At 35.2% G+C, this 25,848-nt stretch overlaps 1 protein-coding gene across 7 annotated transcripts in view; it reads left to right on the top strand.

The window, feature by feature from the left end:
- FER (FER tyrosine kinase) overlaps window positions 1-25,848 on the top strand; it is a 435,215-nt gene that overhangs the window by 113,961 nt on the left and 295,406 nt on the right. For 5 of the 7 annotated variants that reach the window (XM_041752266.1, XM_041752262.1, XM_041752263.1 and 2 more), the window contains 2 exons: window positions 1,360-1,482; window positions 12,904-13,093. In XM_041752266.1, coding sequence (XP_041608200.1) covers window positions 1,360-1,482; window positions 12,904-13,093 — 313 coding nt within the window. Of the gene's footprint in view, window positions 1-1,359; window positions 1,483-12,903; window positions 13,094-13,884; window positions 14,844-25,848 lie in introns of those variants that run through there. The other 2 variants (XM_041752269.1, XM_041752267.1) reach the window with 2 other exon arrangements.

The following is a 25,848-nucleotide window of genomic DNA, read 5'->3' as shown; positions in this document are numbered from 1 at the left end:
TAAATAAATAAAATTAAAAAAAAAAAAAAAAAGAAACCAACAGCCACTCCAGTGCCCCATTCTAAGAAGGCTTTTGCTTCTACTTTGCACTGCAAATATTTCTTCATAGTTCAACGCTTGTTTCTGACTTTCTTTATCATCTCTTTAACTTCCAATGAATTTAAACTTTCGTAGAGTTGGATTATTTAATATTTACTTTTGTATATTTTGGGTTTCATATATTGCTTTAAGAGGCTGAAGATAGGGGATCCCTAGGTGGCTCAGCGGTTTAGTGCCTGCCTTCAGCCCAGGGCATGATCCTGGAGTCCCAGGATCGAGTCCCGCATTGGGCTCCCTGCAGGGAGCCTGCTTCTCCCTCTGCCTGTGTCTCTGCCTCTCTCTCTCCCTCTCCCTCTCTCTCTCTCCCTCTCTGTGTCTCTCATAAATAAATAAATAAAATCTTAAAAAAAAAAAAGAGGCTGAAGATAAAAATTTTAGTGTGATATGATAGCTGTGTGTGTTTTTTTTTTGTGGCAGGAGTATTTCTACTCAGGACCACATGCATTTAATGCAGCCCAAAATTATCTATAAGTACATAATTAATTTTGTGTATTTAATTGTTGATATCTATATGTAAAATATCTATAAAGCATTATTACACTATATGAAAAGAGAAATAGCTTACTATCCACTTAAATTGCCATTCAACTGAGACTCACTTTCTTTTCTTTAAAATATTGGTATTGGTTGTTGTGAGAATTAAATGAGATAATCTCTGCAAATAATACTAGATACCATTTACTCAGTACCTACTAAGTACTAGTCATTATATATACATTAGTTTATATGATCCTCAACGTACTGCTTTGAAGCAGGTGCTACTGCACTCAAATTACAAGTGAGAAAACAGATTTAAAATGAGCTTATGCAGCTTGCCCAGCATCTCATAGAAAGTGGCAAAGCCAAAATGTAAATACACGTTTATCTGAAAACAAAAACCATAGTCTTTTCACTATACATTCTTCCTGGGACAGTACAGCTATTTATTTGCTTAAATCCTTTCTTCTTTTTAAATTTTCTGTTTGTCTTTTTATATGTGATGACTAAGACTCTCAGACTGCCCTGAAGCACTACCTGTGATTATTGAAATATTCTTCTCTGCACTGTCCAGCAGGATGGCCACTTGCCACATGTATCTGTTTAGCAGTTGAAATGTGGTTAATGCAACCAAGGAACTGAAGTTTTACTTTATTTTGAATTAAATTACACGTGGCTACCATTTTGGACATCACTGCCTTAGATGTCTGAATGCTCAGGTTTTGTGCATAAGGTGAGTGTAACTAATGTATTGATTGATAATGAGGAAACTGTTCATTCTAGGTTGAAAACTTTAGCAGAGGAACTTATACAGACACAGCAGATGCTTGTAAACAAGGAGGAGGCTGTCCTGGAGCTAGAGAAGAGAATTGAGGAGTCCTCTAAGACCTGTGAAAAGAAGTCTGAGTGAGTAAAACAAATAATTTGAAGGAAGAAAGTTTGATAGAATTTTACAGAATACTTCAGTCGCATGTTATCATGGATGTAAAATTTCTAGAAGCTAAATTTTCATTTTAAGTGTAAAATGTGGTATTGTTGAGTTGCTCTCTAGGACTCTGGAAAAGCGATCTGGGTTTTTTTTTTTTTTTGTCAGTTTAGTGTACTGATCAAGTCTCATTGTTTTAACAGTTTGAACCACTTTCTGAAAAATCCTGTTAGAAGTTGTGTTTATTCCCCTCATCAGTGTCCACTAGGTTTGCTGTGCATTTCTTGTTCAGAAAGTGGCAGATCAGTGTGAACCCAGAAATTGGCCTCTTTGTGTTAGAAGGAAGCAAACACGCTTATTAGGAAATCCCAATCTTCTTCAGTTATAAAAATCCCTAAGATTTGCTGTGCTGTTTTGTCTTACTGTTGTTTTTCTTGCTGGTTTGTGGATCTGTAAGTGTCCTGCTGGATCCTCCTACTTTACTGGTATGGGGATACTATTGTTTTCACTGATTTTACTAGTTATGTTTTCTGCTGTTTTTTTTTTTTTAATGTTTCCATTTTGATCTATAATTTAAAATTAACATTTGGCTTTGGTTATTGTTTGAATCTCCAGCAGGAGTAGCTAGTATCGTTTCTCTACTCCTGACTAGAGTGTGTAAATTTGTCTTATAACTGGCTTGATTTATCAAGATTCTCAAGGACTGGCTTGATTTATCAAGATTCTCAAGGAAATTGTGATGTGTCAGATTTCTCTGGTCTATACTCGCTCTTTCTACATAACTTCTCAGATATTCTTCTCTTCTCTCAAATCTCTGATCCTCTCATCTCCCCCATCATTGGCAGCAGATGGACCTTTCTGCATTATAGAAAAAATTAGAATCCTCAGGTGGCAGCTCCCTCATTTCTTGTGACTAGATATCCACATCTACTGCGTTTGTACCCATCCTCTGTACTTCTATTTCTTGGGCCTATTTTTTTGTATCTTGTCATTCCTACTTTATCACAAATTTTACATTATTTTTTATATTATGTTCACCCTTTCTTCTCAGTTGGGTCCAGTGCTCACTTTTTATTTTATTTTTTTTAAAGATTTTATTTATTTATTTGAGAGAGTGAGGGAGCATGAGAAAAAGGGGGAGAGGAAGGGAGAGGCAGGCTCCCTTCTGAGTGGAGAGCCCAATGTGGGGCTCCATTCCAGGACCCTGAAATCATGACCTGAGCCGAAGGCAGACGCTAAACTGATCACTCTTAGTATTACTTAGTGAATGGCAACACCATCTATTCTATTATACAAATCAGAATATTAGAGTTCTACCTCTCCCACTTATACTGTGACTCTTATTATAACTTGGCATTAAATATTATATTGTAATCAGTGAGCTTTTTAAAGATGGGAACAGGAAAATCTGAGTTGATCTGGGCGTTCCTTAAATCTGGAAAATTTCAATATTGCATCAACAGAAGATTCTATTTGCATTATAAAAATAAAATTTATCAACAATTGCACATATGATATTCAAAACAGGAATTATAAATATATTTTTGTGTTTGGGAATAAGTTCTTCATATGTTTACAGATGACCAGGTAGTTGTACTTTTTACAGTTTTGTAAATGCATACATTATAAATGACCCCTGTTCTAAAATGTGTAGTGAGTATAAAGACTGTTAGATGCTGACCCTCTCTCTAGCATGTCTGACTATACACTGTTGGAGGAGACAGTGTTATTTTTAAGTGTTATCTTAATCTAGAAATTGTGAGATTCTTTGATTTTTTTTTTTTTTTGCTATATTTTCTTGACTCACATCTTTTACTCTTTCTTCATCTGTGTAATGAATGTGATCCATCTCCTCCACTTATTTGTATTTATTAGGAAGTGAGAATGGGTGTATAGGAGGTGGGGCTTAACAGGTAGTAGATATGTGGGAAATAACTTATATTGAGTTCTTACTCTCTTCCACATGTTACACAAGATGTATGTACATTATCACATTGAATGCTGTCTTCACTATGCCTTTCGTGTATTTGCCTGTATTTTACCTTTATGACTTAAAGAATTTAAAAAAATTATAATTACATACCTAGGCAGTGGTAGAAAATGCATGAGTTCCTGACTCCACAGCATATGTCTCTTTGATCACAGCATCAGCTTGATCTTGGTATTTTAATAGTGTTCTTATGAGAATAAGTTAGAAGGGATAAGTATGTCAAGCAGTTCAGGGGCTGAGTCCTATTTAACTCAAATTTTGTTAGCCCATATTATTCTGATATTTTTATTGTTAGCTTTGTGGCATAATCTTGAAAACGTTAAGTACATTTATATAACTATAAGCAGTCATTGTGAAATCTCATTAATTTAGATGCTAGTAGAGTTGAAGTTTGTCTTTCCCTTATATGTTAAAATACTTTGCGAAGCAACCTGAAAGGGATTCTAGTGAAAATGTTTGCATTTCAGTTTCTTAAGAATTCATAAACATATCCTTGTGTGTGTGTATGTATGTGAATCTACATACAAATCTACATACAAATTTAAATACAGATATAATTAAAAGCATTTTCAATCTAGTTTTAGAAATAGATTTATAATTTTTTTTTTACTAGGCAGTACTTTATTAGCTTCATGTACTGTTAATTGGAAGTAATTAAACAATAAAACAGAATTATAGTTCTTAACAAATGCTAAAAGTATTCTATAAGTCAGATATTTATATTCTTAAATTATTGCAATTCTACTGAATTTTTGCCTAACAGAAGACATTATTGGTTCTGTTGAATTATAATAGGGAACTAAAGTTAAAACCTTTACATTTGAGTTTAACATAAATGTCTTTAAAACATTTTATGGTTACAGGGAAAAAATAAATTCTATGACAAATCATTTGATAGCTTTGATTCCTATAATTGAATAATCTAAAATGAAAAATAAACTTAAAGAATGGTTTTTATGTGACATTAAATTCACACTAACAAGTAGAGTTTTAGCTTATATAAATAATGCAGTCTCAGTTGAAATGTAGCTATTGTAGAATTATATTTTAAAAAAATTAGAGTAAAAAGAATAAAACCAACCACTTGAAATGGTATAATTTTAATACAATGCAAAATGTCACTCTAGTATACATAACTTTACTCGTTACTTCTAAAGCATATTTATTCAAATGGAAATAATATCAATCTTCTCCTGATTTATGATCCTTGTCTACTGTATTAGAAAATAATTTATGGGAGAGTATACCAAACATATGTTATTTATGACTCGGTGGCATGAAGAGCAAGTAATATTACTATTGGTTTTAATGTTTGGCTTGACTTCCAAAAAGTGAACGATTATTCAATTTTGTGTTTTATGCCATTATCACCTAATACTTAAAAATACTTTATATGTTATAAAATCAAAACTCAGCACCATGCAAAATCTTGATCATTTGACTTAACCCCCGGTCTTTCAAATTGTGTATCATCTGAGGCCCTGAAATTTTAAGAGACTTGTAAAATCACCTCTAGCTTATAGTTAATTAAGACTTGAAAAAAAAAAAAAAAAGACTTGATCCATCTAGGGTATTGTTCTAATCTGTAAATTCAGGGATCTTTTATTTTTGTCTCAAGATTTGAAAATTATGTGTATTTCAGAAAAATGTGCTGCCTACATAAGGGATTCATTCGGTAATATTTATTGCATGTCTGCTAGGCACTGTGAATACAATGAAAGGTAAGATATATATCATCCCATGTCTCATGACGCTTACACTTTCTCGGAGTAGACTAATACAAATAAGAAATGAACAATTATGATAATTGTTATCAAATAAGTTCAGATAGAGGAATAATAGAGGAGCACCTACTTAACGATAGATAGTCAGGGGTCTCCTAGAAAGTGGCATTTTTGCTAGATGTGGAGGACAGAAGTTGCCCTCCATGTGAAGAATGCATGGAAAGAGTAGTCAGTGATAGGGAGTCAGTTGCAGGTGCAAAGACCCTGATCCCATTCACGTTTTTTTTTTTTTTTTTTTTCCATTCACGTTTTAAATTTATTTATTGGGATGCCTGGGTGGCTCAGCGGTTGAGCGTTTGCCTGCCTTTGGCTCAGGGCATGATCCCGGAGCCTGGGGATCGAGTCCCACGTCGGGCTCCCTGCATGGAGCCTGCTTTTCCCTCTGCCTATGTCTCTGCCTCTCTCTCTGTGTCTCTCATGAATAAATAAATAAAGTCTTAAAAAATTAATTAATTTATGGCTTCCAATATATCTTGTATTATACAGTTGTTCATTTTTCTATAATTTTCTTTTTACTGTAGTATGTATAGCTTGTTTACTCAATGGTATTATAAACATAAAAATAATTGTATAATATGTGGTATAGTGATTATAGCAATACTTTTAAAAAATTAACTATTGAACAAAAGCAAGATGTTAATGTAAGTGAAATTTTATCATTATGTATCAAACTCCATGAGATTAATTAGAGGAAGCTAATGTTGCTTATTAATTTCGTGATCAGACATATTGATTAAAAAAGTTAGGACTAGAACCTTGAAACAGGACATATTATTGTTCCTAGGAAATCTTATTGTTCTTCAAAACCACTAAACTAAAAACCAGGAAATGTATATTTTTATTTAATTCCTGATATTAGGATAGTGTCTCAGAATGACTAAGTGATTGCCAATATGATACAGTACAATAGATATTTTAGAACTCCGGAAGGAGAATAAAAAAGGACTATCCATAAAACAGAGTATTTAGGAACCCAAGACATGTATTATTAAAACCTCCCCTCACCTGAGGAAGCATGATGCTGCAGTAATGATATGCATTTTTTAAGAAAGATTTTATTTTTAATTTTTTTTTAATTTTTATTTATTTATGATAGTCACAGAGAGAGAGAGAGAGAGAGAGAGAGAGAGAGAGAGAGAGGCAGAGACACAGGCAGAGGGAGAAGCAGGCTCCATGCACCGGGAGCCCGACGTGGGATTCGATCCCGGGTCTCCAGGATCGCGCCCTGGGCCAAAGGCAGGCGCCAAACCGCTGCGCCACCCAGGGATCCCCCAGAAAGATTTTATTTATTTAATCATGAAACACACACACACACACACACGCAGAGAGAGAGAGAGAGAGGCACAGGCAGAGGGAGAAGCAGGTTCCATGCAGGGAGCCCAATGTGGGACTTGATCCTGGGTCTCCAGATCATGCCCTGTGCTGAAGGCGGCGCTAAACCGCTGAGCCACGGGGGCTGCCCTGATATGCATTTTTAATTACATTTTTCATTTTCAGACAATTATGGATTGACATGTAGTTGTAGGAATCAATACAGAGAGATTCTCAGGTACCCTAAACTCAGTTCTCCCCAATGGTAGAATCTTGGAAAACTGCAACATAATATTATAATATTGATGCAGTAATGGTGCAGAACATTTCCAACATTGCAAGGATCCCTCATGTTGCGTTTTTATAGCTGCACTGCCTTCCATCTCACACCCTTAACTCCTGGCAACTTTTAATCTATCCTCCATTTCTACAGTTTTGTCTTTCCAAGAGAGAATGTTGTGTAAATGGAGTCACAGTGTATGCAGTCTCTTGAGATTGGCTTTTTACATTCATCATAATCCACCCAGGTACTCTCATTCCTTTTTATTGTTAAGTAGCATTCCATGGTGTATGTGTGTTAGTTTCCTAGGGCTGCCAGAACAATGGACTGCAAGCCTGGTGGCTTAAAATACAGATTTATTCTCTCATAGTTCTGGAGGCCAAAAGTCTGAAATGAAGTGTGGCAGTGGCAGGTTGGTTTTTTCTGATGGCTCTGAGAGCAAAATTGAAGGGGAGCTTGAGGGACCTTCCAGATAACCCCTGTCCTGATTCATGCATATCTTCCCCCTTATCATTATCCCCAACCAGAATGTTACATCTGTTACAACCGTTGAACTTAACAGTGATACCTCTTTATCGCCTAAAGTTTTACTTTAAATTACATTCTATTCTGCATTCATTCTGGATGGCTCAGGTCATGATCTCAGGGATCGAGCCCCATGTCAGGCCCTGTGCTCAGCAGGGAGCAAGGAGTTAGCTTGAGGTTTGAGGTTTTCTCTCTCCTCCTCCCTCTACTCCTCCCCCCACTTCACCCCAGTTCACACATTCAGTGCTCTCTCAAAAAAATAAATCTTTAAAACTTTACATTTACAAAAAAATGAATTACATTTCACTCTTGTACATTTTGTGGGTTTGAGCAATGCATAATGATGTGCGTCCATCATTATGGTATCATATAGAGTAATTTTTGCTAAAAATCCTCCATACTCCAGTTACTTATCCTGCCCCATCCATATTCAACTGTTGTCAACTGCTAATCTTTTTATTATCCCTATAGCTTGCCTTTTCCAGAATGCCATGTATTTAGAAGTAGACATGATGTAGCCGTTTCACGTTGGCTTCGTTCGCTTAATACACAGAGAAATTTCCTCCGTGTCTTTTTGTGGCACGGTAGCTCATTTGAGCACTGAATAACATTGCATTGTCTGGATGAACCACGGTTTATCCATCCACCTACTAACAGACATCGTGGTTGCTTCCAAGTTTTGGCTATTATGAATGAAGCTATTATATAAAACATCTGTGTGCAGGCTTTTGTGTGGACATAAATCTCTAATTCCTTTGACTAAATACTAAGGAGTGTGATTGCTTGATCTTATGGTCAGAGTATTTTTAGTTTTGTGAGTAACTGCCAAACTGCCTTTTAAAGTGGCTGCACCATATTGTATTCCGACCAGCAGTGAATGAGAGCTCCTATTGCTGCACATCCTTGCCAGCATTTGATGTTGTCAGCATTCTGGAGTTTGGCAATCGCATAAGTGTGTAGTGATAGCTCATTGTTTTAATTTGCACTTCACTGAAGACCTATGATGGGGAGCATCTTTCCATGTACTTATTTTCCATCAGTATATCTCCGTTGGTGAAATGTCCGTTAAGGTCTTTGACTGTTTGTAAATTCAGTTATTTGTTTTCTTATTGTTGACATTTAAGAGATCTTTGTATATTTTGGATAACAGTTCTTTATCAGATACGTGTTTTTCATCATTTTCTCCCAGTCTATGGCTTATCTTATTGTTCTCCTGACATTGTCTTTCAGAGACCAAAAGTTTTTAATTTTGGTGAAGTCCAGTGTATCAAATATTAATTTCACAGATTGTGCCTTTGGTGTTATCTAAAAAGCTATCATACCCAAGGTCATCTAGGTTTTCTCCTATATATCCCCTAGAAGTTTTATAGTTTATGTCTTGCTTTTAGGTCTATGATCCATTTTGAGTTAAGTTTTATGAATGGTATAAGGTCTGGTTTTTTATTCATTTTTTTGCATTTGTGTGTCCACTTGTGCTTGTACCATTTGTTGAAAATGGTAACTTTTCTCCTTTATGTTGATCATTTTGGAATACCCCATTTATTATCTGGAGTAAAATAAAGGTGAAATAGTAGTAATATTGAGACTGTAAATGCCATGAGACGTCATGTTTAAAAATAGAGCTTTTTTTCTCTAAACTGTATGTAATATATAGGACTTCAAAGCTTTTAATTTATTAATTTATTATTCTCGTTGAACTATAGTTGGTATACAATATCCTATTAGTTTCATGTGTAAAAAACGGAGTGATTCAGCATTTGTATACATTGCAAAATGAGCACTATGATAAGTCTAGTTACTGTCACCAACAAAATTATTATGATACTATTGACTAATATTTCCTGTGCTGTATTTTACATCTTTGTGACTTATTTGCTTTATAACCAGAAGTTTGTACCTCTTAACTCATTTTGCAAATTTTTCCCATCCTACTAACCCTCTCTCCTCTGGCAACCACTTGTTTGTTCTCTGTATTTATAAGTTTTTGTTTTGTTTTGTTTGTTTTGTTTTTTAGAGTCTACATATAATTGAAATCATATGGTATTTGTTTTTCTCTGTCTGACTTATTTTACTTAGCATAACACCCTCTAGGTCCATCCATATTGTCACAAGTGGCAAGATTTCATTCTTTGCTTATGGCTGAATAATATTTCATTGTGGATTTATATATTTAAATATATATATATGAATAATCTGTATCCACACTACACCATACCACATCATCTTCATCCATCCATTATTGATGGACAGTTAGATTGTTTCCGTATCTTGGGTTTTTAAAATAATGCTGCAGGGAACATAGGGATGCAGATACCTTTTTGTATTAGTGTTGTTGTTTTCTTTGGGTAAATACCCAGAAACAGAATTGCTGGGCTGTCTTTCTATTTAAGTTTTTTTTTTTCTTTTTTAATTCTAACTTCCTATGATGGTTTAATCCTTCAAAAAATGTGTTTAGTATTTAATTAAGCTAAAACTAGTTTATTTACATCCTTCATGTAATACAGCCTTTTTTTTCCCCCCTGGCTTAATAATACTTCTAACTCTTTAATATTTTTCTCCTAAGTGTATATTCTGGTTCTTATTGGCTACTGCACAACCATATAACAGTCCTTCTAGTTCAGCTGCTTAAAATGGTACCATCTCTCTTAGGGTTTGTGTTCGTTTTCTTTTCCTGCCATAACAAATTGCAATAGACTGGGTAACTTAAAACAACACAAATTTATTCTCTTATATTTCTGGAGATCAGATATTGGAAATGAATCTTAGGGGTGTAATAGCAAGTTGTTGATGGGGCTAATTTCTTCTGGATACTCTGGGGCCCACAGGGGTGGGGGGGGGGTAGAATCTACTTTTTCTGTTTTTCAGCTTCTAGGTACTTTCCTCATTCCCTTGACTCCTGGCCCCACATCACAGTGCTTTTCTTCCCTTTTTGTTCTTGTCACATTGCCTTCTCTAACATAGTCCCCTTTTTCTTCCCTCTTATCAGATGCTTCTATCGGGCTTGCCTGGATCATCTAAAATAACTTCCCCGTTCCAATGTCCTTAAACTCCCTTTTGCTATGTAAACTCCCTTTTGCTATGTAAGGTAATATATACACAGGTTCTGGAGAGGAGGGTGTAGTCATCTTGGGGGCCTGCCATATAGTTGAAGAGATAACAAAAAGTATGTTTTACTTCCCATAAATGTATTTCTTTGAATTTTGTTCAGATGTTCAGTTAATATTGACTTTTTTTGCAATTATTGTTCCTTATTTGATATTTCATATTTTATTTTGAAGTTTATTATCATTCCTTTGATTATTGTTTTGCCTTTTTTCCTATTTATGAAATTTATTTACAAAAGGCTAATGGTAGCAGCAATGGTTTTACAGTGTTATTATTTTCAAGTATACTTCTCTAATAATTGGTTCACATTTGTGAAATCATTTACCCTGTTTTTCGGACTCATCCTGTGTATGTATACGAATATGTGTTTTTACCATCTTACTTTGTACATTTACTTTGTCGTTCCTTGTCCACTTGTCATGTGATTCTTTGGTGGCTAGGAGGTACAAAGAAGGAATTCCCAAGAAGTTTTAGGTTCATATGGTTGTAATCTTAGCCAGAACCTAGTCCTCATGAATTTATGCCCACAAAAGTGGTTGTTTTAAAAATCTGAAGAGATTTACAGAGAAAAAAAAATATGTATGTAAAAGGACTTACTACCTAATAGGCAAACCAGCATGAATTTGTCAGAAAATCTGTGTGGGTTTAGAACCCAGGTCACAGATGGCTGAATGACGGTGATATAAATGATAATTGCTATTTACTGAATTCTGACTTTATGGTAGGTACTGTGCTAACAGTTTTTCAAGTATTATCTCATTGTATTCAGAACAACCCTGACAGTTTGGTATTATTATCAATTTTTCCGATGCTAAAACTGAAGATGAGAAAAACAGCGTGATTAAGTCATTAAGTTGAATCTGTTCTCGTTCAGTGTAATTACACTCTTTCCATTATGCCTTGATGATTTTACTTGGGAAGTGTTAATGAGCTCTGATGGTATGTATACCCTTCTTCATTACTCTTGCCGTGAACTCCACTGGTTGGAGGGGCTAATCTTTTGAACATTGCTAAGTTCTTGTTAAAAATAATCTTAAATGTTAGTTTTACTTTTTCCACATTTCACTCCGTTCTCTACCTGAGTTCCCTTTTTTGTTAGGATACTCACCTGAAACTCACTACAGTATAATGAGGAGATTATAGCTTTCCTTACAGCATTCACTGAGGTGGCACCCTGCTCAATTTGATTGGAATTGAGTTTTAAAAATATTGATCAACATATTTATAAACAAGTCTCTCTTAGTGGGCTCTTTCTGCCTCTGATTACTTATTCAATCAATATTGATCCATTTAGATTCTAATTTAAGAAGGTGACATTTTCTGATCTTATTCTCCAGTTTTGAAGTTTTCCCTTATTGACAGTTTAGTGTCACTTACATTTTAATGACCTGTTTTCAATGGTACATGACACCGTTCTTTAAAATATTAATATGCCGGGTCCCCTGGGTGGCTCCATGGTTGAGTGCCTGCCCTGGGCCCAGGGCATGACCGCAGGGTCCTGGGATTGAGTCCCACATCAGGTTCCTTGCAGGGAGTCTGATTCTCCCTCTGCCTGTGTCTCTGCCTCTCTCTCTGTGTCTCTCATGAATAAATAAATAAATAAAATCCTAAAAAAAAATATTAATATGCCATGTATGACAGTGTTTCCAGAAGGTATTCCTTGCCACCACTACCTTTTTCTTGTGGGTGAATTTGAAATAGTTTGAAATTCCCTTTAGGGCAGATTTCAGGGGTTCAGAGGTCACAATAAAAGAACATGTGGCCTATGCAGTTCTCAAAAGAAGAAATGGGGAAGTCACTTATCTTGGTAGTCTTGGTATTGGGAAGATGTGGGGACTTTTGTTCATTTCCTTAGTGACAGCTCAGTCCTCAGTCCTTGTCAGAACAGTTTTCTCCAACTCTAAAAACACACCCCATGCAATATAAACACAGCTTCGTCCTGGGTTGTCACCTTGATATGATTTATTTTACCCAAGGCACAGGTCTTCCTTCAGCTACATTCCATTTGAGATTTGAAATAAACTGAGATTCTGCTTCAGTCGTATTAATTCCCCTTAGGCGCCACACTTCTCAGCCTAAGTGTCCGTACTCTGTGAGGTAAATGGTTTAGCTGTTGAATAGAATGAATGCCATAGATTACATTAGATTTGAAAGCATCCAGAATTTGGGTTTTGCTTCCAAATATTTTCTTCCATTTTGTTGTTTTTCCCCCTTCCATTTTGTTAATGCTAACATTTAGTAAATATCGTGATGTGCAAGCTGTTTAGTTTTATAATTCTAATGATTCTGAAGGACTGTTACAAAGATGAAAATGAAACAGAAGCGTAATGTACCTATATGGTTTTCTTTAAAGTCTTCATTTTTTAAAGAAGTTGAAATAATTTATGTCTAACGTGTTCTCTTTCAGTATTGTGCTTCTGCTAAGCCAAAAACAGACACTAGAAGAGCTGAAACAGTCAGTCCAGCAGCTGAGATGCACTGAGGCAAAGTTTACAGCACAGAAAGAATTACTAGAGCAAAAAGTACAAGAAAATGAAGGGAAAGAGCCACCTCCAGTAGTGAATTATGAAGAAGATGCACGATCAGTTACATCTATGGTAAGCCAAAAAGTAATCAAAAGAAAAACTTGAAAGAGTAATATTTGGGTAACAAGTGAATACAAAACTTAATTCTTTTGCTATGACAAATTATTAGTCTTGTTAATGTGCAGATCCTATTAAACTTGTCCATAAATGCAAAGTAGGCTTGTCAGTCACCTCAGGTCATCCAGAGAACACTTTCTGGAACCACTTATAGAGTCAGAGGAAAAAGCTCTTCTCTTGCCTTCAGAACTGAGTGCAAAGACCGTAGTATTTTTCATCCTGGGAGACAGCGGGAAGATAGAGTGTTGTTCTTAAGATAGAAGTAAGAAATAAGGAGAAAGCTATTTATTTTTTCTTCTTTTTTTTTTTAATTTTTTATTTATGATAGTCACACAGAGAGAGAGAGAGAGGCAGAGACACAGGCAGAGGGAGAAGCAGGCTCCATGCACCGGGAGCCTGACATGGGACTCGATCCCAGGTCTCCAGGATCGCGCCCTGGGCCAAAGGCAGGCGCTAAACCGCTGCGCCATCCAGGGTTCCCTATTTTTTCTTCTTAAGTACAATACAATCTTATTTACCTGAGATTGATGATGTGTTTACTATTTAACAATACATTTGATTTTGTTTAAAAGTAGATTTTTCATATAAATATTCTTAAACTACAATAAACACATTCAATGCACCATCTAGAAATTCAGCTTCATTTTATGTAGTTTCATTAACTGTTTAGAATGCCTAGTTATAAATACTTTACCTCCCTCTCTTCCTCCCTTCTTTCCTCTTTTCCTTCTTTCTTTCCATTTTAGGTTGGTGGTTCTCACCAAGGCAGTAGTTTTGCCCCCCAGAGGACATCTGGCACTGTCTCCACATATTTTTGGTTGTTATAGTTAGTAGGTACTATAGCAGTATCTGATGGGTAGAGGCTACTGATGCTTCTAAGCATCCTACGATGCACAGGACAGCCCCTGCCTTCACACCCTCAACAAAAAAAAGGGTCCAGCCCAAAATATCAGTAGTGCCAAGGTTGAAAAAGCCTCAGCTATGTCCTTGGCTTTTTCTGTGAGTAGCTGAATGTAGTCCATAGATAGAACTATCATAGTTAATGATACTATAGCTGGTATTATCGTCATTTTTAGTTTATGTGGTTCTTAATAGTAAAATTTGATTGTTAAACATATTCCAGTGTCTCTGTAAGAAAGGAGACACTTTTTGTTGTTGCTAATAAAAACATTTGTTTTGCATTTTATACAGAACAATCTGAAGTCTGGGTCATGATTTGACAGTTACCCAGGGTTTTACAGACAAGGTGTCCATCCCAGTGTGGTTCTGGGGATTGGAGGTCCACACAAACACAGGCAGGAGTTGCAAGGGAGGTAGAGGGCACAGTGGGAGTGTATTTCACTCCTTTCTTAAAGAAAAGGCAGTAGAGCATTCTGAGTCACTGAAAAACTGTGCAAATGGGGCTTCTAAAAAACAGACACTGAGTTCTTGGGGAAGGGGCCAGATAAGGATCTCGATAAATTAAAGGACTTAAAAATGTGATAAATGTGAAAATATGAAATATTTAAATTATTGTGATTATTCCCATGTTTGTTATTAATTGAGCCATACTAATCTGTATATTACATTGTTGTGTATTATATTTCCCTTCTCTCCTTTACTGTCCTATCAGATAATAAAGATTTTCCTCTATGTACTAAGGGCCCTTTCTGATTCTTGATAATTATCTGTTATATGCATTCTTTCAGAGGAACTTCTGAAGCTTTTTCTTTTACTTGGGTTTTAAAAACCTTGGCTAGTAAATCTTTGTTCCCTGAGTGTAGTTTATAATACTTCCTTGTCTCCATGTGGGTGTGGAATTGGATACTTCAAAGCTTGATTCAGTGGCGGATAGTTTTAGAACTGACTACCTAATTTATTTTATTTTATTTTATTTTATTTTATTTTATTTTATTTTATTTATTTTATTTTATTTATTTTTAATTTAATTTAATTTATTTATTTTAAATATTTTATTTATTTATTCATGAGAGACACAGAGAGAGAAAGAGGCAGAGACACAGGCAGAGGGAGAATGTAGGGAGCCTCATTTGGGACTTGATCCCGTGTCTCCAGGGTTAGGCCCTGGGCTGAAGGTGGTGCTGAACTGCTGAAACACCGAGGCTGTCCCCTAATTTATTTTAATTCTCTGTCACATGACCCATATTGGCATTATTATGACAAAACAAGATACTCAACTCACTGGATGATAGCATATCCTCATTTGGTAACTATGACTAAAAACCAGACCTTGAAACTTAAAATATAACAGTTAATCAGTTCTTACTTCTTTTGGAACTTGCAATCATTTGCAATTTTATCTTTCATAATCATGAAGACAAAATTTTTAACAAATGAATAAATAATGTTTCAGAGGGAACATATAGCCGTTTATGAGAACAAACTGCTTTCTAGCACTTTTAAACTTTCTCTTGTACCCATTATTAAGTGATGGTGAATAACACTCTGGAAGTTTTTACAGAGTGAGGCAACTCATTTCATTTTATCCAATTTATTTTAAATAATTGAAATGTTAATCATGAACATATCTCTTCCTTGAGGCAGTGCCTCCAGTAATTCTTTAAGGAATTTACAGTGGAATGCCATAATACATGTAGTTTAAAATAATAAAATAACATTTTAAGAATCAATGGGTCATTAAAAAATCTAGTTGAATATCGAAGAATTGGAAGAACTAAAAATCAAACTATGGTATAATGGAAAATCTTGAAAATTTGGCCTAAATATTATTTAAGAGTAAGAGAGTCAATTAATTAACCCTTTTACAGGATCCTAATTATCGGCAGTATTAACCAGGACACTTACTCTTCAGTGGTGAATGCTTTTGTGGAAGGAGTGCCGTATGGTGCTACCGCCCATCTTAGTGATCTTATAAAATATACAATTTTTAAGGTGATTCAATCAGAGTTAAGGTTGTATCGTCAGGTTCTTAGATGTATTAATGTTTATTTTGGCTGTATTATACAGTAAGTACGACAGGCTGTTTATTAATTTAAAGAAATCTAAAAAAATTGTGGAGACAGATAATATAATTATCTCTGTCAGGAGGTCATCCTTTTTTTTTTTTTTTTTAAAGATTTTATTTATTTATTTACGAGAGACACACAGAAAGAGAGGCGGCAGAGACACAGGTGGAGAGAGAAGCAGGCTCCATGCAGGGAACCTGATGTGGGACTCCACCCTGAGACTCCAGAATCATGCCCTGGCCCAACCACTGAGCCCCACCCCCCCCAAGGGTCCCAGGAGAAGTCATCCTTCTAGTGTTTTCTTTTTTAAACTTTGGCCTTATTTTGGTCAAAATACCAAGGAGAAAATAATGAATATTAAGTATTACACAGTACTTCTCTATTGTCTGGGCATAAGTATATTTCATTTATTCATTCAAAAATATTTACTGAGCACCTACAATGCATCAAGTACATTTCTAAGTGATTGAGATACCTCCGTGAATAAAATTAATAGAAAAAAAAGCCCTCTCTTAGAGATCACAATCTGTAGTGAGTGGCAGTTAATAAATAAGTGGTAAATTATATATTATTACTAGAAAATGATAAATGACAAGAAATAGAAACAGTAGAGGGTTGAGTGTCTAGAGGTTGGGACAGAATTTTAAATTCAAGTCAGGATAAGCATCATTGGGAAGTTGACATTTGAACAAAGACTGGTAATGGAGCTATTAAATCCCTTAACTTCTGGGGAAAGAATATTTCAGAGGGTACACCTGTTGCAGAGGCTATCATGCAGGAGGATGTTAGACTATTCGAGGGGTGGTTAAGGAAGTCTGAGTAGAGGAGAAGATGAGAGTATAGGGAACGAGTTTAGAGAAGCATTGGAGAACAGTTCTTGGGGCTTTGTGGACCATTTACTAAGGATTATAGCTTTTCTCTGAGTGAAGTGGGGAGCCCCATTGGGTTGGAGAGCAGTAACAGAGGGATGACATGCTTTGACTTTTTATTTAAACGGATTACTATGGCAGAAATGTTAAACTACTTAAGGGGAACGAGATGGGAGAAAATTATTGCAGTGACCCACGTTATAGTTTACAGTTTGAGCAAGGATGGGAGGAGTATGGGAAGTTGCAAGAAGTGTTTCGCTTCCAGATGTATTTTGAAGGTTGACCCCAGGAGATTTCCTATGGATTAAATATGGGATATGGGCAAGAATAGGCAAGGATGATTTTAATGTTTTTAGCAGGCAGACTAGAAGACTAAAATTTGTTTTGAGTGCATGGAAGGATTATACCTCGAGCAGCTTTGAAGAGGAAGAGCAAGATTTTAGTTTGTCTTTTTAAGAAAAACAAGTCATTGTCAAAATTTGGTATTTGGGCCACAAGTTCAGGAGTATGATTTGGACTGGAGATATAAATTTGGGGGTTGTAAGTTAAAATCATGTGACTGTATGCAGTCACCAAGTAAGAGAGAATAGAGAAGAAAAGAGAAAGAAGGATCGAACTTTGGGGCACTTCAAGTTAAGTGATCTAGGAGAGGAGGATCCAATAGGAAACTAAGTGAGTAACCAGTGAGTTAGTAGAAAATCAAAAGAATTTGGTGTTCTCAAAGTGTTCCGAGGAGAAAGGAGTTCCAGAATTTGGGACATGCTGGGCTAAGATAAAAGAAGCCTTTGTACTGACTGCTGGAATTTTCTAAACTTTTAATATCCAATGCCTGGGAGGGGAAATGTAGTGTGGAAGGCAGTGTCTCTGAAAATATTGACCCAATTCCTTTTCAAAGAGCGTCTTGAAGGGGCCACAGTGCAACGGAACATACTTTGGGAAATACTGAATTAGAAGATAAATCTTTCATAGCTGATTGGGTTGTTGGCAGATTAAATGTGCTGAGAAATCTGTAGGAATCTTGAGTTGTTTAAATGTTCTATAAAACCAAGGATTATTTTATTTCATTCTTCAATTCTAGCTCTTCAGGGCAGAAGAATCTGCCTTTGGAGCTTATGAGGAAGGTGAATTCTTTGTTGGCTGTCCTTGGGTAATGATGGAAATACCAGAAATTTCTAATCCCTGAGTAACATTGATTTTCCTATTTTTAAAATTAATTAATTAACTTGAAAGCATCACTTTACTTTGTTTTTATCTGTTAGTTGTAAGAAGATAAGTTTTCAGTCAGTATCTGTTAAGTTGAGAAATTGGCTTCCTTTTCACTCCAGAGCAACCTAGTTGTTTTACTTTATAATAGCATGTGCTATGCACCACGTATAATAATTTTTGTTGAAAGAATCTTTCTTACACGTCAGATATATCTAGAATTTTTTTTTTTAATTTTTATTTATTTATTATAGTCACAGAGAGAGAGAGAGGCAGAGACATAGGCAGAGGGAGAGAAGCAGGCTCCATGCACCGGGAGCCTGACGTGGGATTCGATCCCGGGTCTCCAGGATCGCGCCCTGGGCCAAAGGCAGGCGCCAAACCGCTGCGCCACCCAGGGATCCCAGATATATCTAGAATTGATGGCACTTCATAATGAGTTCTTACTTTTTAAATATGGTTAGCTGTTCTGAGAGATAATTGCCTTTACTTTTATGTTTCTGAAGTTGCACATTTTTAAGCTCTTTTGCTAGACTAATATGCAACGTCTATTTATCTTCTTCTGCAAATCTTATTAAGTTCTGCTTAGTTGAACAGCACTGTCAGTAAAATCCTGTTTTGTTATATTTGCAACCAACAAAATATCTGGTTTGTTGACTAAATATTGTCTGTCATTATGACTCATTAGTAGTCCATTTTACAGTAGTATCTGATATATTTTCAATTTTATAGTTAAACTCTAAAATGGACTGATAACAGTTGAGATTGACAACATCATTGAAGCTTTATCTGTTTTCCTCATCGGGTACACTTTCTTTCTTGAAATGCATAAGATCAATGTTAATTTGAAGCCTCTTTTCATTAAATATATTGAGAAAAGTACCAGACAAAAAATTAAGAGACCCGAATTGAGCTTTGCCTCTGCTTTCTAACCACAGTCAGGTTTCTTAACCTTTCTGACTTTTCTTTTCCATAGAAAGAAGGAATGAATGTATATTCACCTTGCCTGACAGGATTTTTATGACACTGAAATGAAATAATGTGTGTTATATATTATTGAAACACGTAAGATTTTATTACAGTTTTATTCTAATAATACACCTTGGTTCATGTATAAATTAATTAGTATTCATTGAGTTAGGTATAGATTGTAGATTTTCCTGCAGGATTATCTTGTGTATATCTTATTCATAAAGGCAGAACTTTAATTTCTCTGGATAGGTAGTACATGTACAGATATAAGAGTCTAAGTGTCCTTCCTTGGTCTCTTCGTTTCCTACCTCAGGGGTAACATTTCAGAAGCATTGTATACAGATAAAAACATAAACGTTCACTTTATGCCTCCTGCTCTTACAGAAATGGTAGTGCATAAAACAATATTGTTCTGTACCTTACTTTTTAATGTAATATATTTTAGGTATCACTTCATAATAGTGCATATACAGTTGCTTCCTTTTTTTTTTTTTCATTTGTTCAATCAATGAATATTTGTTGTCAGGGGTAATGGTATCATTTTAGGTTTTGAGGAATAGTAGTGCACAAAATAAACATAATTTTTTCTGTTCTGGACCTTTCACTCTTTAGGTACAAACAGTTCAATGTATATATATATTAAATAGTAAGTATATTAAACATTAAACATATATGTATGTCAAGTAGTGATCAGTTCTCTGGAGAGAAATAAAGCAAGATGGAAGAAAAAGGGTGATGGGATGTATTTTTATATATGGGGTTGTCAAGTCTTCACTGATAAAGTGGCATTTATACAGAGATCTGAAAGAACTAAGGGCGCAAATATTGAGACTGCCTGAAATGAGAATATTTCAGAACAGAGTGAGAGAGAATAACTCAAAGATGGGATCAGAGAAATAATAGGGATTTGGATCATACAGTCATGGAAAATTATTGTAAAGACTTTGATGCTGTTAGATATATGAGAGAACATTGAAGATTTTGAGCAAAGGAGTGACATATTTACATGGTTTTCAACCTTATGTTATTATAAAGAAAACTTTGGTAAATTCTTTATAATACTACTATGTATATATATGGAGTTTGTGTGTGAGAGAGTTTTTAGAAGGTTTTGTGCAACTTTATAGGTTTAGATTTTACTCTCTAAATAAAAGTGTTTAAGCCTGATAACAATGTCAGTTATAGATGTTAATTATTATATTAACCTTGAATTAATATATTAGTTTTGTAGATTAATAAACTTTGCTTCTAGCTTTCCTAAGGCAGGAATTTTATCATGTTGAACCTTCAGTGGCTTTGTAGGCCATTAATATTATTGAATTATCCTAAGATCTGAAATATATTTACAGCTATATCTTATGCTTGATGTTTATTTAGTATATAAATTTCTAATATTTAAAGCAATGAAGTTAAGAGATGGTTATGATTAGGTTACAAAGCCTTGTTGGCTTTTCCAAATGATTCGAGTCAAGATTCCTTAACATTACTAATTGTCAGAGAAATGCCAATCAGAACCAGAATGAGGTATCACTCCATGCCTGTTAGAATGTCTATTATTAATAAGATGAGAAAGAATAAGTGTTGGTGAGGATATGGAGAAAAGGAAACCTGCTTACACTGTGGTGGACGCTCAAACTGATACAGCCACTGTGGAAAACAATATTGGAGGTTCCTCAGAAGATTAAAAATAGAACTACCCTATGATCCAACAGTTCCATTTCTGGCTATTTATCTGAAAGAAGCAGTACTAACCTGAAAAGAAATCTACAACCCCATATTCATACCAGCATTGTTTACAACAGCCAAGAAATGGAAACAACCTAAGTGTGTATCAGTGGATTAAGTACGAAGATGTGGTATATATTACACAATGGAATATTGTTCATCATTAAAGAGAATGAAATCTTTTCCATTTGTGATGATATGGGTGGACCTTGAGGAATTATATGCTAGATGAAATAAGTAAGACAGAGAAAGATGAATACTATATGATATCTGTGGAATCTTTTAAAACAAAAAAATGAGCTTGGGACACCTGGGTGGCTCAATTCGTGAAGTGTCTGCCTTCAACTCAGGTCATGATCCCAGGGTCCTGGAATTGAGCCCCACATCGGGCTCCCTGCTCAGCCAGGCGCCTGCTTCTCCTTCTTCTGCTTGCTGCTCCCCCAGCTTGTGTGTGTGCTCTGTATCTCTCTCTTTCACTTTCAAATAAATAAAGAAAATCTTAAAAAAAAAATGAGCTCATAGTTACAGAGAATAGATTGGTGGTTGCCGGAGACAGGGTTGGGAAGTGGGGGCACAGGTAAAGGTCATCTGAAGGTACAAACTTCCAGTTACGAAATACATAAGTACAAGGTATGTAATATACAGCATGGTGATTATAGTTAGTAATACTCTATTATGTATTTGAAATTTGATGAGAGTACTTCTTAAAAGTTCTCCCTATAAGAAAAAAAAATTGTAACTGTTTGGTGATAGATGTTAACTAGACTTACTGTGATTCTTTCACAATATATACAAATATTGAATCATGCCCGAAACTAATTATTTCTTCTTTTTTCAATTATATTTCAATTAAAAAAAAAGGATTCCTTTAAATATTCATTTTTCTTTGGTTCATACAAATGAAATTATTCACATGGGCCAATTGATGATGTTGGTGATGTTCTTTTGGGTTAGGTTGGATCTTCTATCCAGGAAAAAGCCCTTAAAATTTCAAAATGTTTTCAATTTATACCTTTGTTGCCTGGGCTCATATGCATATGCAGTATATATATAGGCCAAATCAAGTAAGTAGTTAAAAAAAGTAGCTTTTTCATTTATATATGTATACATATATATGTGTGTGTGTATAAAAACTACTTTTCATTTTCATTTATATGTGTATCTTCATAGGTAAATAGGCATATGTGTATATATATTTCAAAATTACTCTTTAAATTATGAATTTCTTAATATCTTTTTTTTAAAGATTTTATTTATTTATGAGAGACACAGAAAGAGAGAGAGGCAGAGACACAGGCAAAAGGAGAAGCAGGCTTCATGCAGGGAGCCCAATGCAAGACCCAATCCCGGATCCCGAGATCACACCCTGAACCAAAGGCAGCCACTCAACCACTGAGCCATCCAGGCGTCCCTAAATTTCCTAATATCTTAGCACAAACTAATGGCCAGGGGTTAATTAGCCCTAAAAGGGTATAATAAAAGAAGAAAGGCAAGAATTAAATATCTACTATGATTAATGAAAAAAGGATTAAACATTGAGATTCATATTGTTATTTGGGATTCCTCAAGTATTTTATGATTACTTAGTACATGAATATTATCTATGGGGTTTTTTTTTTTTTTGAAGGGTGAGTCAAAGATAAAATAGATTTAGACCTTGCGAGAGGGTTTGGTGGGGGAAGTGGAGCAGAAGAAATCAATTAATAACTGAAAGTTGCCTGTATTTTTACTTTGGTGTATCCGTGCATTAAAACATCTCAAAAAATTCAGGTGCCTCACAGTACCTAGGTGCACACCTGGCAAATGATTGTAGAGGAAATGAATAGGTAGGGAATTTCAGGATATCTTCTGGCAGGTTGTAATTGATGCCACTCAGTTTTAAAAAGTGGCTTAAATGTTAAAGTTCGTTTCTATCAAATATTTCTCACTTTATAAATAATCATGGCAGTGACATTTTAAGAGAGTCTCAAGTGGTCACCGAGATAATGACTAACATGTGATTGCAGTAGAATCATCACTGGAGAGAGCGCTCACTGGAGCTGCAGAGCCAGGCCGCTTGGGTTTGTATCCCTGTCTCGTCACTTAAAATTGTGTGATGTTAGGCGAGTCAGGGGCTTTTCTCACCCTCATTTCCCAATGTCTAAAATGGGAATTACAGTTTTACCTACTCTTGGGTTCTCTGTGACAATTGGTTAAGTCTACACATTCAAACCACCTAGAATAGTCTCTGCCACTTAGCAAACTGCTATTGTCTTTTTTAATAGCTGATTATTTGATTATCACAGAAATGATTTAATGTGTGTGCTTATTTCCCGGCTAGTCATTATTCCTTAGTCTTTTTTTTTTTTTTTTATTCCTTAGTCTTGATATTATTTTTCATTAGGCATAGATCTTTTCTTTTAAAAATCTATGCTATTAATTTTTGCATTGATAGATGAACATGTTTGGGTCTGTACTTAAAATATTATCTTTTGTCCACACGAGATTACAAAATATTTTTTAAATGAAGTATCATGTTATTAGCTTGTGACTTATGTATTACTGACATCAATAAGGTTGACCATGTAATTTTTTTGAAGAAAAATTTTACTGTCATTACTTTAACTACTTGAAGCTCACTTTTTTCTTCTCCTACACTATTGAAGTTTGTGTTTAAAATTGTGTGCCAAGCAGTTTTTATAAAAATACCACTCAGAATTGCATTTTAATACCAGTTTTCTTTTATAGTTTAATGTGAATGAAAGAAAAAAAATCCCTAAATGCCATTCTATTTTATGATTACTTATTCATTCTGGAAATTAACATTTTTCTTTTAAGTTTGCAATTATGGAGCACTTAAATTGACTTTAAAAAATAAAAAATAACTCTTCTTGTAAGCTTATGCGATACTGTTAATTTACTCTATCAGTAAATCAATTTTCTGATTTTCTTTGTACTCCGTTTGTCCTTTTCCATCAGTGTTATTTAAAGGCTCTCTTTGTAGCAGCAGGGCAGGGTGCAGAAACTGGGCATTTGAATGAAATCATTCTGAGTTTATTTGCCTTTATGTGAATTTTTACCTCCCTCCCAACCTCAGTTTCTTCATTTGTAAAATGTAGTTGGTAATAGGCACCTCATAGCATCATTATCGGGACTAAATAATTGCAAAGGCAGAGGCTTGATATAGAGCTCCAGACATAGTTAGGGTGCTCAGTACACATTTTGATTTTGTTCTTTTTCTTTCCTCTGTCTTCGCCATTTCTCTTTCTTTACTGTCTGTTCCACCTTTGTCCCCATTTCTTCTCTTCCCTCCTGTACCTGTTAAACGCTATTAACCATTTCTATGAATATTGTGTCATGTACGGAGACAACGGGGTTAATAGGCAAAAATCTCTGCACTCATGGATCTACATTTAGCAGGCAGAAAATGGCAATAAACAACTGATTAACAAGAAAACATCAGTTAAGTACTGTGATGAAATCAGCCATTAACATTCCTGAGGCTTTAGCCCTCAGCCCTTGGTTTTCAATCCTTTCTTTGTAATCCTGTATCCGTGGCCTTTTCTCCCCCTTCTGTCATTATTTAAGCAACAAATGATTACTCCTAAATCTACATTTCCAAGGAAATTGGGAATATTGGAATACCAGTCAAGATAAAGATAAAAAATGAAAGCAGAGAAATTGAGTTCACACAAAAAAGGGTCAAATGTAATAAAACATTTAAATTTATTAACAATTTCATTATTACTCACTAGATTTTCTTCCTGTGATTTTTTCCCCCTCCCAGATTAACTGTTTACTTAACTCATGGACACACTATGAACTGGCATTCATTCTATGTTAGTTAAGAATTAAAAAAAGGGGGGCAGCCCTGGTGCCTCAGTGGTTTAGCACCGCCTTCGGCCCAGGGTGTGATCCTGGAGACCCGGGATCCAGTCCCACGTCCGGCTCCCTGCATGAAGCCTGCTTCTCCCTCTCCCTCTGCCTGTGTCTCTGCCTCTCTCTCTCTCCTCTCTGTGTATTCTCATGAATAAATACATAAAATCTTTAAAAAAAATTAAAAAAAAGAATTAAAAAAAGGATTTTGGACTATTACAGATTAATGCAGATACATTGAGAAGACAAGAAAATTTAATTATCTAAGAAAAAATATTTAGTTTCACGGCTAATTCGTCATAATAACTGTGAGTAATAAAATTGTTGAAAATTTCTGGGGCACCTGGGTGGCTCAGTTGATCATCCGACTCTTGATTTCAGCTCAGGTCATGGTCTCCTGGATGCTGGGATGAGCACGTCCCCCCTTGGGTTCCCTGCTCCACACTCTGCAGGGAGTCTACTTGAGGGATTCTCCATCTGTCCTTCCTCTCCACACACTCGCGCTCTCTCTCTCTCAAATAAACCTTAAAAAGTTATGAAAAATTTCTATTTATAAATGAATATAATTTTTTGTTTCTCCTATGCTATAGTTATTTTAAACATAAGCCACTTGCAAACACCTCAGTAAATGAAGGCGAGTATCTGAGAGGCCTGTAGATTATCATTGAGAGTGAAATGCCTTGGCTTCATTTATGCTGTTATTAAAAATACCTCTCATCTCTTACAAATATTTTTTTCTTATAATAATATAGGGATGCTGGTGCTTAATGCAGTACCTGGCGAAAGTAGATGCTCAATTAACTTTTCTCCAATATGCCTGATGTTGCAAAGTGAAACAAACCATCAGTGGTTAGATTCCAGTATTTAGTAAAAAGCTAGGCTCTGTCTCTACATGTTCCAGTATATAAGCACCAAATCAAACACCTACTCAGTTATTGTAGAAGGGCAAACTATTCCAAAATACGTTTTAAAAGTAATAAAGTTTTTTTTAACACTGATAGAAAAAAATGCAGAAAATTAGACTCAACTAGTATATTTATTACTTCTATATGGACAAAAAAATTCAGTATTTTGTGTTATTTAAGCATGGCCAGGATGCACTTTGTTATCGAAAATATCT

This window comes from Vulpes lagopus, chromosome 4, assembly GCF_018345385.1.
Source record: "Vulpes lagopus strain Blue_001 chromosome 4, ASM1834538v1, whole genome shotgun sequence".
NCBI lineage: Eukaryota > Metazoa > Chordata > Mammalia > Carnivora > Canidae > Vulpes > Vulpes lagopus.
This window is presented reverse-complemented; position numbering and strand designations above follow the sequence as displayed.